Source organism: Anticarsia gemmatalis, chromosome 24 (assembly GCF_050436995.1).
Source record: "Anticarsia gemmatalis isolate Benzon Research Colony breed Stoneville strain chromosome 24, ilAntGemm2 primary, whole genome shotgun sequence".
In the NCBI taxonomy this organism is placed as follows: Eukaryota; Metazoa; Arthropoda; class Insecta; order Lepidoptera; family Erebidae; genus Anticarsia; species Anticarsia gemmatalis.
In genome coordinates this window covers 3,843,362-3,858,130 of record NC_134768.1, presented here as the reverse complement: position 1 = coordinate 3,858,130, position 14,769 = coordinate 3,843,362, and the positions used below count along the sequence as shown (strand labels likewise).

The following is a 14,769-nucleotide window of genomic DNA, read 5'->3' as shown; positions in this document are numbered from 1 at the left end:
AGTGGAATCAATTAACTTTATTAAGGAGAAATGATAGGCAATGGTGGAAGCTAACAAACGGTCTATTAAAACATATTTATTTTTAGAATATTCGCTTCTGAAATTAGTTTAAATACTGTAGAACCAAAGTTTTAACAACTTATACAAAACTAAAAACAATAGACACTAGAAGATACTTTATAAATAAAAACTTGACCACGAAAAGGTCTATCCTACTAAAAAGTGAGCAAAATAAATCTCTTTCGCACCCTACAGGGAAATAAAACAACAATGTTACTTTAGCTATGTTACCACACCTAAATCAAATCGCCAATATTTCAATTTGACAGTTGAACAACCCAGACTCGAACCCATATCACTCGGTGTCACAGTTTCTTAATTGGATTTATTCCGATTGCGGCGAAGTGGTAGAGATTTCCAACTTGAGGAAACACTTCATAAATAACTATTGGTTGTATAAATTGGAATTTACTGTCGACTGCAAGGAGTCTCCTTTTCAACGAAAATCGATATTATTTTTTGTTTCTCAACACGGTGAGTTCGGCAAGGAAAGAAATCTGCTTCAGGATATTCAAAACGCGTCGTAACGCAGTTAATGGAAAGTACAATAAAAACAGTGTCGCTGGGAACGTTTTTATAAAAAAACTACTTATTTCTCCATAGATTGCCAGAGCTGTGGTATAAGAATTAAGTGCGCTGAGATAGGTACTGCCTGCCCTGTGTGCAAGTATAAGTTGAACCTAGGTCAAAAACTAAACTTAATTTGTGATTTCATTTAGAAAAACGTCTATTACCTATAGTAAAGTTAAAGCCGCAGTAACACTTGTGCTTTAATTATTTTAATTTCCTAGGATCATCATGACCGTATACGCGTTGTCATTCTTTTTTAATTATTATTTAATTCCTAATCGATTTTAATTTCTTGCCTTTCCGTTTTTCTTAAGAACCGGTAATTTTACTGCATTCCAAACAGATGCTAGATTCTTAATAAACAGTCATAAATTTTCAATACTCAACTTAGTCTTAGTTAGATTTTCTCTCCTTGTTTTGTTCAAAGTAACAGAAACTTACGTAACGGGTATTAAAACGGAGAAACTTCTCATTTCCAGTAAAACCGCAGACCTTGTGGTCTCGCGGGCGCAACTAATAACTGAAAGTGACATTCGAATTTTAATAAGACATAAATAAAAATGAAATATGATTCTTAAATATTTGACACCATCCCTAGGGCCCGTAAGTTATCGGCAGAAATCTGAACCTTTGCTTCATAATCCTAATATTACCCGATAATCTTAAGAAATTTATCTAAATTATTTTACATAATGCGTTAATTAGACATCGACTTACTTACTTAGATCGTAAGTCGACGCTGGTATAATGTGGACTAAAATTTCAACAGTCCTTTAAGAACTATTACTTTCACAGCTTAAATAAACATTTTCATAACTTGATATCACCCGGGCATTCCATTCAAAATTTGGCGTATTTAGCGCTTAACGTACATCCATTAGCTTCAAATTAGACGGCCACAAAACGTATCATGTCGCCTTTAGACTCATAAAGGTATCCTGAAATAAAAGCCACCTACATAAAATGGCAGACGGCGAAGTAACAAGACCTCAATAAATTGCAATAGCTACCTGAAGCTGTAAAGACGCCAGACGGCTCGTTAACATTGGAACTTGGTTTAACACGATTTTTACTGCGGAAGATACTAGTTGCGAGCTCATTACCGAATACGGGCGTAATGTAAGCTTTTTGTGGTTTTGGTAGCGAGTAGCGAGTTAAAAGTCGTGATTAAATGGTAGAATAAAATGATGGTTATTTATTTACAGCTCTTTCTATAACCTAACTAAGGCGTAACATAATTTAAATAGCGACAAAAATAAATAATAATATAAAGTAAATACTGTAGACGTACAAAAAAAGTTTTTGTTTTCTGTTTTCTAAAGGGTTTTTAAGGGTTGACTATCGATGCGAAAAAGATGTAGTTGTATGTAAACCTAAAGTCTACAATTAAATTTATTTCAGACTAGGTATAGGTTATTATGCCTTAAAAGTAATGCTATGATGGACCCTTACTGTGTCTATTTGCAATCAAAATATTAACTGGATAAATAATTATGATAATATATAATTTATTCTGATCGGATCTTGCCGCCGATAGGGGTATTTGAAAGGGAAGAGGGGAGGCCTTTACCCAGCGGTGGGACATTCAAACAGGCTAAGGAAAAAAAATTCTTGCCAACTCGCTCTCACTGAGACTGTAACCTAAATAGTCAGAAACTCAAAGCGAATTTAACAAGGGTATGATATGAAGTTCAATCAGAATGAAAATAAAGAACTGTCATATCAAAGAATATCTGAACCGTGACGTAATAGATCCGCAGATCCGCAATATGTGTCGCAAGCTTCATGTGCGGGATTTTGAGGACGCTTGCAAGGAAAACTAAATGTATTGTGTTTATACACGTCGTATTGTACTGCAGAAAATAATAACAGTTTGGAAGATAAACGGCAATGATTTTAACGCATTGAAATCATTAGCTTTCGCATTATAGAGAAGACTTATAGAGTTGTTAAAACTGTTTATATTTCGATACAAAATAAATTGTTGTATACAGTTGTATTCGAGTTCTAGAAACGTTTTTCGTTTTTCTCATTATTTCGTCAACCAGTTAATTTGTTGAGACAAAATTATAGCAAATGGTAATGAATATTGAATTTGAAATATATTTCTCAATCGTTAAAGAATCTTCTTATACAATGGAAATAAGAGCCGGAACAAACACATAATTTGTATTATTGAGGAAATCTTATTAATGTTAATGGGCAATATTGAAGATATTGAAAATCTTTACTTTTATTGATATTTGTAGCCTAGAACTCATACTATATTAAAGCTAAGGTATTTTATTGCTGATCTTCGTTATTGAGTGCCCGACAGCAATGTATGTATGTATAGCACTTATCTTTATCTACTTATGCAATAATATTATTAGCCCTAATTCGTACTATTTCTATCTAAAAATAGACGTAATGGTCAAAAGTTTTGACATGCAATAAATTTTCCAGGAATGGTACCAAAGAAGCGATTTGCGTATGACGGAAGACGATTACCTGACGTCATTAATTTACATCTTAAAGGTAGACAAGACGCACTATAGAACAAACTGTACAGTTAAGAGAGTACAGCAATATAAAACAAGGCACATGTTATTTATATTATTAGCCGACTTCAAAAAAAGGAGGTTCTACATTCGTTTTTTACTTAAAAGTTGGTGCTTTCCATGGTCTCATTTATTTTATTGGGACTTTAATGATACAGCCATTGAGTAATATTTTGCTTTGAAGTCGGTTTTTTGAAGTTATTTCTTACAAACACTCACACGTCGGCACTGGCATAGCAAAATGTATGTAAGGGTGATTGAAATTGCCATTGCTTTTCAAGTGTCGACGTAATTTCATAATGTAAATACAAAGAAATTAGTGCACTAGTATTTTTGGTATCTTCACAAAGTTTGTTTTCAAAGCACTGGTTTAAAAATCACGTTTCACAAATTGTGTATTTTTTAAGCAATTTTGTTTCACACAGCAATCAGTTTGGTCAAATATTTGGCTTTACGTAGGGTTTTTAAACCCATATCATGGCGTCCCCAATTGAATATAAAGTAAGAGGAAAAGGGTCAGACTCATAGCTGATAACCATATCCATTTATACTTATATTCAATAGAAAAATACGATATTAATGTAACTTGTTAAAGTCTTCGACAGAAAGTTTCTTCAATCTCTTTTTCTTGTCATTAACTTATTATATATCTCTTTTTTAAATTTAGAAAAGCATTGCACATGAAAATGATTCAAAAAGATACAAATTAACCCTCTCATTCATAAAAATATATGAAGTTATGAAAGACTTATAAAGTGTTTTGTTTCTTTCACTCCTTAGCGAAATGAAACAAAACATATTATAGTAGCTTTTTAACTAAAATAGGTTTATAGTGTGTTTATGAATAAGAGGGTGAGTATATAAGTATCATATAAATTAGGTAAGTTTAGTTTCTAAGGATGGATGTTGTGTTGGCCAGGTCAAATGATCTACATGGACAACTGGCGCATGATGATGTACCTGGGAACTCCTGTGATGCCAGACCTCTCTGCTCTTGTATCCACGGGACTGTACATCAATGATCTGTCTATGCATGACTTTAGCAGGTAAATATTCGTTTACAAATCAAACTCGGCTCGATGTAAGCCATTGCAATGGCCTACGAGCGGCTTAGATGAACTTTGCCATCAGGTTGACTATTTAATATGATAAACGTGTGAACGTGAATAAAATTTGGTGTCATAGTTTACCACTTTACTATAAATAAAGTTAGTTTATTATAAAAAAGTCTCATTTTTTCACGACAAAAGTGGCACGTAACAAAATACAGCAGTAGCAAGATCCTCTTCAGTTGGTACTTTCGAGTTTCGATAGTTTGACATTTAAAATGTACTGCCAAAATAAATAGTTCCTGCGACGCCCGTTAGCGGCGCTGATCAGATTTTCATACAAAATGTTTCGATAGCTAGCCGGTTGTCGATACTCGATAGTAGTAGAAAATGCATCCAGGAAGGCAAAATTACAATATTTTTTGCTCATTTGCAGAGATCTAATGTTAGCCGGTACCCAACAGTCAGTAGAATTGAAACTGGCGTTAGACCAAGAGCAGCAGAAGAGTAAGAAGTTGGAGGAATCCATGAGGAAACTGGACGAAGAGATGAAGAGGACCGACGAGCTGCTGTACCAGATGATACCGAAACAGGTCGCTGATCGACTGAGGAACGGAGAGAACCCTATTGATACTTGTGAGGTGAGTTGACTAAACGTAATTTAAAAGCAGCCTACAATTATTATGTCCAATCTTTTATGTTTTGTGTTTTATTTAAAAAAAATCTAACCAGTATAATAAAAGGCATAATTTTAAGATAAGGTTGGTAGTTTTCTAGAACTGATCGGACTTCTTTGCAGAGCTTTGCTAGCTGGTAACTGACTTTATTTGCAGTCTTTGATGTTCGATTGAGGCTGGACAGAATTTAAATACATTTTTTTGTAATTAGGCAATGTTGTTTATAGTCAGAGAATTTAGCAGTTAGGATAAACAGAACAAAAATTTCTCACGCAAGTATCTGTTACAAAAACGTTGATGAAAATTACATAAAACTACAGAAATTTGCGTAAATAACACTAGGTCATTATCTTAATAATATGAAGAGCACATTCTTATATACATTTGGTTAAAAAGAAATTCACGAAATTGGATCGACCGTTCTAATAAAACTAAGTATTTGACGTAAAAACTGTCAAAGGTCTTTGATCCTCGCTATTTTCATTTTGTTAAAGCCTCCTCCTTCCTTTTGTATTTGCATAAAGGAAGAGCTCTCAACAAGATGTCGATACTAAGTGAATAGATTTATTAGACATCTTTTAGGAGACGGACTATTTAAGTTAAATGGTTTGACTTTGAAATAAATATATCGGAGAATTTTAAAGGAACAGAACTCGAGGTTTTCGGAAATTTTCGGCATAAGTTCAAGCATCATAATTATGTGTATTTTTTTCGTTGTCATTAGTTATTGAATTACTTGACAACCAAGGGTTTTTTAAAAGGTGTTTTTGCGTTATTTTCCTGCCTACTAAAATATCACTAATTTGATAATATTTTTATTATTTTGCTGGTATGTAAGTGTTCACCCAGAGAACAGGTGCGATCTAAAATTACAATTTCAAATTATCATCTACCAGCGAGAGGAAAGCTGAACCTAAAAAGAGAAAAGAAATATATGCAAAGTATTTCGCTTTATTCTATTCTTGACACCCTCATAAAGTGAATATGTCCAATTACCAGGCCGTATATCGAACACCAGTAATCACGGCTCAAGGCGAGCCTTCAAATGCATTCGACGTATCAAACCATTCAGGCCAGAATCTAGGTTACACAGGCATAATAAACGTAAAGGAACGACTAACGACCCATATAACGTTACAGCTTTGATTCCTTCGTCAAATCTTCCATCTACCCTGTTACAATTTGTATCGGGATATTTTATGACAAGAATAAAATTACACGACCGTTGTAGGGAATGAGGAGGGAAAATCACAATATGTGTAGAAAACATGAATAGAAGCTTGTTGCTTTCTTGAAAGACGAAACTTTATAAAGTAATTTCCATTTTTAAAAAACACCTTTCTTAATGTTCTTAAATAGTCAAGAAAGCAAAATGTCCTAAGGATTAACCTTTGTCCAGGTACGGGCAGCTAGCGGAAAGGCAAAAATCTAGCAGTAGCTAAAACAAAATATCTAGTTTCCAAAATATTTTGATTTTACGCAGAAACGTCGAATATATAGGTATCTAACTATGGTATCACTAAATATTTTCCACAGATTTTTTATATTTACTGAGCACACATTTGCAGTGGTCTATAAATATAATAAATTGGTAGCACTACTATAAATAGTCCTTTGTTTACTACGATGCCGATAACGAGATCAATTCGAAGAAACTCGAGGAAAATCCACACGGGATACCATCAACGATAATATTTTTTCACTAAAGTTGCTATGTTGCTTGACTAATGATAAAAATGTCAACGCACATAATTTTTCATGGCTGAGGAATGCGGACACTTTTGCACAAAAACTAAATGAAGATTTTTTATACGTTCATATTTTTTTTGCGGAAATCATTTCAAATTATTGAAAACACATGCTGAATGTACGTTGAAGATACTCGCCGAAGACGGGGGAAGCTGGACATATTCTTAGAGGTCTTTGCCCAGCTGTTGGACATGACATAGGCTAAATAAAAAAATATACCTACTTAAACAAAAAATAATTCTTCCCAGTACCTAGTACCTGCCTATCTATGTAAAATTGATGTTATCGGCTGTGTCACGAATTTCCTACAATATAGCACCTTTTAGTCCGTGCCGGTTGAAAGACTATCCTAATAAAGTTTATAATATGTGAGTCAAAAGGGATTTGTCTCATAAATGTTGAATGTTTTAGATCGTGGGTCTCTACGCAAATATACGAACGTGTCATGAATAAATAATGATAGCCGACTTTCAAATGAATTTAGTCTACGTCATTTGAAAACTTTAAAAAAGTGGACATGGGCACTTTTCTTGTTTGGGTGTTATTTTGAAAAAATATAACTTATTTTTGAAGCAAAAATATTTTGCGTTGATCAATTCTACAGTCGGTACAATTATGGTTTCGTATTTCTGTGTTTTTAAACAGAGCTCAGGGCTTAATTTTTCTACTCAATGTGGCAATGCGTTCACTCAAAAAATTTTTTTAGAGAATCTTTAAGATACGGCTGTATTTGTATAGGTACCTGCTTGTAAACTACCGGTTGAGACAATAGCATAACACAGAAAACGTAATAAGTTTTATCATCTCAAATAAATAACTTTATTTTTTTCATTAGCAGACAGCAACGTCCCATAAATCGATTATTTTATTTGAACAAAAGCTTTAATTTAGTTGTTCCATTAAACTCCGCCAAACGTAATGATTCAATCTCACGTCCAATAATGTTAAAGTTACTCGAGTTGAAAATAAAACCTTTTGTGTTTGAAATAGAATTTAATTTTAAAAACAATGTTTATTGGAGACTTATGACATTGACTGCAGTAGACGATTCTCATTATCACATAAGGACTGTAGTTGATGTCGTAATTGATTAAATAATAGGTAGGATAACGAATAGCCATTATTCTGCCAAAATACTCTTTCTGTACTACTCTGTTTTTGGCTATGGGGGTACAACCAATAAGTAGTATATATAACACGCTTTCGTGCAATCAACCTTTCAATCCTTTTGGAAGCTACATATAATTCTGACACAGCATAGCCTATCTAGAACCGCGAAAGAAACATATTCAGGTTGAAAAAAATGGTGGGTCATGGAGGGAAACTTCTACAATTATTGAAGACACCTTAAATCAACAGTTTTATTAACTAAAAGAAAATTTATTTTTATTTTGAGACAAACATATCCGCATTCAAAGATTTTTGATATCGTTGCACGTTAACTAGTAATCGAACTTTTTTTTTTTAAACACCATTACAAAAAGCTTAATAAAACCTACTCCTAAACAATAACTCCTACAGTTTAGTGGTTTAAGTCCCAATAATGCCCAAATATTACGTTCCAAATAGTTCACCAAAGCGACTGGAACTGGGTCAATAAATAACACAACGGAACACATCAGAACTATTTGGCCTCGACCTCACACACAGCTTCAGTAGGCAGTGTCGGCACTTCCTCAAGCGAAAGCCTTTGAACAAACACCCGTCCGTGCTCATACCCTTGCTGATGAGATAAAGGATACCGTTATTAGTTTGAAATAATATCAAGTTTCATAAAGAAACTGTAAATAATTTCAGCTTTCTGTTTTGTTTAGTATTTATGAAGATGTTCAGATACGATTCTTGTTCTTATTACGATAGTGTTTCTAGGTTCTATCGTTAAAGTTTTTGTTGTGTAGTTTTAAAAGCAAGGCTTAAGTTCTTCTGATATTTTTGGGTGGATGACTGTAAGGTAAAGTTTTAGGTTTTATTCGTGTATTCTTTAAGTATACCAAATTTTAGTGCAATCCATCCCGTAGTTTTTACGTGATACTGAAACATACAGACTGACAGGCAAACAAAAATTGTCCGTATCCGTTACCTAACCTACCAAATTGAATGTACAGAATTGACCTTTCTACAGATTTATTATAAGATAGATTACCTAAATGTGTTACTGAGAACTGATCAGAATAAAATGTTGGATAAAACACTTTGTAGTTTATACCTGCTGTTACCCTATTTTACTCTAGTCTTCTGCAACGCAATAATCATTTTAAGTGCAGAAATTGCTTAAGAAAAGACTAACAGCAACTAAGGCAATCTTATGTCGCAAGTCAAATATGAAGTTTGTTAAATCTTATATTACTCCTTTTCAACAAACTGTAAGAACATCACTCTACGTATGAGCTTAGAAATGTAATTACTTTCACATTAATTACTGTCTCTATTATAACGGTAATAACTCTAGAGAATTGTGCGTCTCTTGACATCATCAAATATTGGATATATTCTTTGAGGTTGAATCATTAAAAGTGTACCATTTGAGTGGAGGGATAAGTATGCAATAGTTTCTCGTGAGATAGTTAATTAAATTGAGATTTTTTCGGGATTCTGCACAATGAAGAATTGGAATCATTCATCTATTAAAAGCAAAATTATACAAGTGCCTATTAAATGATGAAAATACGAAGGAACGCAAAACTTTGCTTTGTAATTACTCAGGTGACACAAGTTCACAGAACACGAATCATGAGTTTACTATAAACATGTAAATGTTAATGAAGTTTGTATGATACATATTAATGTTGGTTTATAACTTCTAATATTTCCTACTAGATTAGAACCTATCTAGGTGTGGTACTACTGAGTAAGGAACTAAAAATCCTACCTATAAAATTAAACACATACGGAGAGCACGTTAAAAGTCGGTCCCAGTTGTTGTCAATAAAGATAACAGTCGTTAAGCCTTGACAAAGGCCTCGCGGGCGGCTTGAACAACTTTGACACTAGGTTGACCACTAACCATACGACAAACAACAACAACAGCCTATAAAATATTGTACTAGTTGTAGTGTTCAGCAGTCAAAATTAACTTGTGGAGCAACGAGGTGATCATGTTCCTCCATCGCAAAGGGAGGATCCTCCGACCAGGCGAGGTGATCATGCCTGGTGGGCCTAGGCTGCCCGACTGTTGTAGTCGGGAACTTGTATATATAGTCAGTTGCAGTGCAAACTTCGATAGCGCGATCTAGGACTTTGTGACGTCAGTCACACTGCGCGTGGTGGTTGGTTGCGCGCTGGTCCCAGTAGATGTCGCTGTATGTAGGGAGCCGCTACAAACTCTCTCAAGATGAATCTGCAATTACTTTTTCCAGATGTTCGACAGCGTGTCCATCTTGTTCTCGGACGTGGTGACGTTCACAGAGATCTGTTCCCGCATCACTCCCATGGAGGTGGTCTCCATGCTCAACGCTATGTACTCCATCTTCGACACCCTCACCGAGAGGAACAGAGTTTATAAGGTAAGTATTTAAGCAATTTATTTCCAGGTTTTTACTTCCCTGTTTATTGAAACAATTTTGTCTTAAACAACGTTATCAACAAATTTTTGACTTTGATAATCATATTTTGAACCATTATCTATGAGTAAAATACTGGAGCTTTTCCGAATTTTGGATTTCGGATTTCCATTATGGAGTTATGTTTTCCCTACTGTTCATTATAATACTTCAAATACAGAAGTTTTGTCTATGTGTCTTTTGCGATGCTGGGTATATCGATCTATGTAAAAAATCACGAATCATAGCAAAAGGTAGTTGTGATAATGGATAACATAACGACAAATAAACATACTAATAAGATGTTATTACTACACTTTCAGGTAGAAACAATAGGAGACGCTTACATGGTTGTATCAGGCGCCCCTGAAAAAGAAGACAATCACGCTGAAAAAGTGTGCGACATGGCACTTGACATGGTGGATGCTATTACTGATTTAAAGGACCCTAGCACAGGTAAGACTAACGAAAAGTATGTCGACCTATACAAAACTCTAATATTTATTACAAATATTAATGATAAAATCTTAAAACATATAACAATATTTTGTTCCAAATATGTCAAAATTGCCAACTTTGCCCACGAGTCGTAACTTTGCCATAGACAAACCATAATCTATTACACAAAAACAATCACGTTTCTGAAGCAAATTTCACAATATAAACGTTTAAATTGTTAAATTTTCAGGATCGTTTTCAAGGCAAAGTTAACTTGCAGTAGGTACCTTATTAAAATACATTATCTCCTTCTTCAGGTTCCCACCTATCAATCCGCGTGGGAGTCCACTCAGGCGCAGTGGTTGCCGGTATCGTAGGTCTGAAGATGCCTCGGTACTGTCTGTTCGGAGACTCAGTGAACACCGCGTCACGGATGGAGAGCACCTCAGAGGCTATGAGGATACACATCTCTCAGACCACTCAGGAACTACTGTCGCCTTCTTATATGGTGACTGAGAGGGGAGAGATACAGGTTAAAGGCAAAGGTAAGAAATATAACGTTGTTAAAAATTCACCGTTAGATGTAATTAACTTTACTTTCATGTATTCAAACAAAGCTCTCGTCTATAAATCGTATAATTAGAAGCTAAAATTTACAATAAAGTAAACCGTACATTAAAAATGTTATAAGTTTTTTTATACGACTACTCCCGTATCCAATTGAATCCACGACCTTCCTACACAATGGTAGCGGCGTGGACATTATTAACCACTGTGCCACGGGGAAAAGTTGGGATCGTATTGAAACTGAACTAACATACTAATATGCTCGTGAAATACTCGCGATCTCTTTAAAGTATAACACAAAATGCTTAAAGCATTATTCACTGTGACAGATTACAAAAATTGTGAGGCAATCTTTGTTTTCAGGTGCAATGAAAACCTACTGGCTAGAAGGTCGTGAATCTCGACCATCCCTCACCAAAGTCATATCACAGCTTCAACCGGGAACAGAACTTGAATGGGAGCGGGCAGCAGACGTGAGAGACAGTATCGCTGAACATTCAGCGCAACAACTAAACAACAAAGAAGCCACACCAAGACTTGTGAACGAAACTCATATACCAAACTCTATAGTAAATTCTGGACCTAATTCTTTAGTTAATAGTTCAGGGAATATTATAGCGGTTCAGAATTTTACTCCCAGTTTGAGATCTCAGGCTCCCACTAATGGTCCGACCACGACGATGACGTCACCTGTGGAAGAGAGACGGATGTATTCTCCTGTCACTTTTCAAGATGTAGCTAGACGGAGTATTGCTAATTCACCTAATAGAGCGGAGAGGGAACGAGGTAAGGACTGTAATCAGTAGATATTTAGACTAATTAGCTAACATCATAATGCAACCCTTGATACCTGACAGTTCTATAAAACAGTTATTGAAGGTCGGAAAAGTCCCCCGACCCGCAGTTGGCCAGCGTGGTGGCCGACCTAACTCCTACCTCATTACAAGAGGAGACTCTAGCATTAACGCGGTAAATTTTCTATTTATTTATTATAATTATGTTGTCTGTTTCAGAATCAAGATCAAACTCAACGAGTGTAGCGGCGATGTGGACAGACGTTGAGTCGGAACCTCTCAGGACCGTTGATAGTCTAAACTCCTCTTTCTGGTAAATATTACGAATTATATTTTATTTACTACACAAGTTCATTGCTGTATTTATATTTATTATACTAGCTGACCCGTGCGGCTCCGCTCGCGTGAATTTCGTACTGTTGCTTATTCGTTTGAGCACGCGAATAGCGAAGCACTCGATACACCTACACATAAAAATGTTAACAACTCTTTTGTCATCTAATGGTTATTTACGAAAGGGACCCGAAAGGCACACAATGTGACACAGGCTCAGGCAGGCCTGATTTCCTGTGGTTACCTTCTTTTCCGCTCTCGTCTGTATCCGTAGCAGTTTACAGTGTAAAATATAATACCTTATAATAGACTGACCATTGCTTACCCGTCTGGATTCAGAATATTATTATAGGTCCTATCTGCGCCGGAGCTCTTCAGACGCGTAATAATGTATACTTGCGATGATACGTCCGAAACCGCGTAACCCGTAATTATTTTTTATACTTATCCGTTGTTTATTTTTTAAAACTTACCACATAGTCTGTTTCATAGCTATCCAATTTATTTCCTTAATGCAACCAATTAATTTGGTTATTAAATATTATGTGATTCGAACAACAACGCCATCTGTCAATTGCGGCGAACAACGACAACAAACGAAATTACTCGGTTTGCCATCTAGGATATCCCGATCGCACCGGACCCACGTAAACCAACATTTTTGTGTAATATATCATACAACATTTATGTTTAAAAATCTTATAAATGTATAGCATGTTTCAAAGGTATTTTTTTACAATAAAGCCATCAAAATAAATTAATTAGAAAAAACATGCTTTGTTGCGGTTTATAACGCCATCTATTGGTTGGTGCGAACAACAGGTATCGATACGGCAGGCGCCGCGTTAGGCCCAGCGCAGACAGACCGGAATAATCCTCCCGCGGTCTCGAGCATTTTCTTTACGGCTCGCGGATGCTCGAGCATGCTCGCGACTGCTCGAGCCTGCGCGAGGATAACTTTCTAGGTTACCATTCTTCATTAAACAGGCCAGTTTTCGTGAAAATTCGTCAACGATGGTAGACTGGGCCATGATTATAATTGCTCTTTTGACTGAAGAAGAATAAAAATGACGTTCTCTCTCTTTAAACTCAGTAACAACATTGAATTTATTCGTACGATGCTCGCGCGTCCTCGAGTTTGCGCGGGGATACCCGCGCATCCTCGAGGACGCGCGAGCATTTTTTGTCAGGTTCAAGCAATTATGCACTTTATTTGAATGATTTTAAAGTTGATTTTCAAGTGCGTTAAAAAAATCCTCTCCGCTGCGCTCCTCTCGGTCTGCGCTGACCCTTAACTATATGCGAATGTTGTGAAATGCAATCCATTTCACGCCATCTATGGTCTCTATAGGGAAACGCAGGTTCAAACGATTTCTACGTATTTTTTTCAATTTTCTAAAAATCTTTGAAATTTTATGCTATAAAAAGTATCCTAGAAATTGCTCCACTACTTATTGTATGCATATACATAAATTTCAGTGCATTCTATCCGGTAGTTTTTACGTGATAGCGACACATACAGACGGAGGACAGACAGACAGACAGACAGACAGACAGAAAAGAAAATTATAAATTGCAGATTCGGTATCAGTATCCGTTAATAAACATCCCCTATTGGTTTTTTTTTAAATATATGCCAACTTAAACCACTCGGCTCTATTTAGTTACAGTTCGACGTCACCATGCAGAGTGGGGACTGCTCCACAACCAAAAGAACGAGAACAGGACAATATCGACACAGTAAGCTCATAGTACCTACATTTTAATAATTAACAGTCACTTATAAAATTTCTTCTCATAAGGCCAAACTATAACTAATTAAATTGTGACTCTTAAGCTGATACACTTTCAAGGAGTGGAGTAGTCAGGTCGTGTGCGATCCGGGTACAACAAAATAAACTAGGTCCTCTATACCTAAACTACAATTAAAAAATGTTTTATTTTGGCCAGAGTCCGAGGGCCCCCTAAGCTTGTGAATGCACTGTACAGTCTAGACATTCCGTTGCTACTTCATTGCCTTCAAGTTACTTAGGTGTTCTATCTATTTTAAAACTACGATATATTGGGTCTTCTACTTTTACTTCTGACTGCCTGTAACTAAAACCACACTTCAAATCTCGCACAAATTAACCAGGTGATGGTACCAAACGTTAAATTTAAAAGCAGCGAGGCTCTATATTGTAGGTGTCAGAGAGTAGTCCGCTAACAAATGGATGCTTCACGATGGTCCGACAGTGTGTGTCGAGGATGTCACCGCCGAGGTCTGCTCCTCCCGCGGTGGGGGACTCCTGTCTGCTGCTGCGGCCGGAGACTGCTTCTTCTACTGCTAAGCATAGTGGAGATGAAATAGGTAAAGAACCTACTTTTATGCTGCCTTCTTTCTTTGAGTCTCCTGCCGTGTGCATATTTGTAGGTATTTCATGTATCCTTTGCTTCATAAATAGACGTCCGGT

General features: G+C 35.9%; 1 protein-coding gene across 1 annotated transcript in view; it reads left to right on the top strand.

Moving 5' to 3' along the window:
- The window catches only part of Gyc88E (Guanylyl cyclase at 88E), a 97,864-nt gene that overhangs the window by 80,443 nt on the left and 2,652 nt on the right, over window positions 1-14,769 (top strand). Inside the window, exons 7-15 of the mRNA XM_076130726.1 lie at window positions 4,090-4,216; window positions 4,656-4,860; window positions 10,002-10,148; window positions 10,508-10,640; window positions 10,940-11,167; window positions 11,553-11,975; window positions 12,203-12,296; window positions 13,981-14,056; window positions 14,501-14,666. Coding sequence (XP_075986841.1) covers window positions 4,090-4,216; window positions 4,656-4,860; window positions 10,002-10,148; window positions 10,508-10,640; window positions 10,940-11,167; window positions 11,553-11,975; window positions 12,203-12,296; window positions 13,981-14,056; window positions 14,501-14,666 — 1,599 coding nt within the window. The remainder of the gene's footprint in view (window positions 1-4,089; window positions 4,217-4,655; window positions 4,861-10,001; window positions 10,149-10,507; window positions 10,641-10,939; window positions 11,168-11,552; window positions 11,976-12,202; window positions 12,297-13,980; window positions 14,057-14,500; window positions 14,667-14,769) is intronic.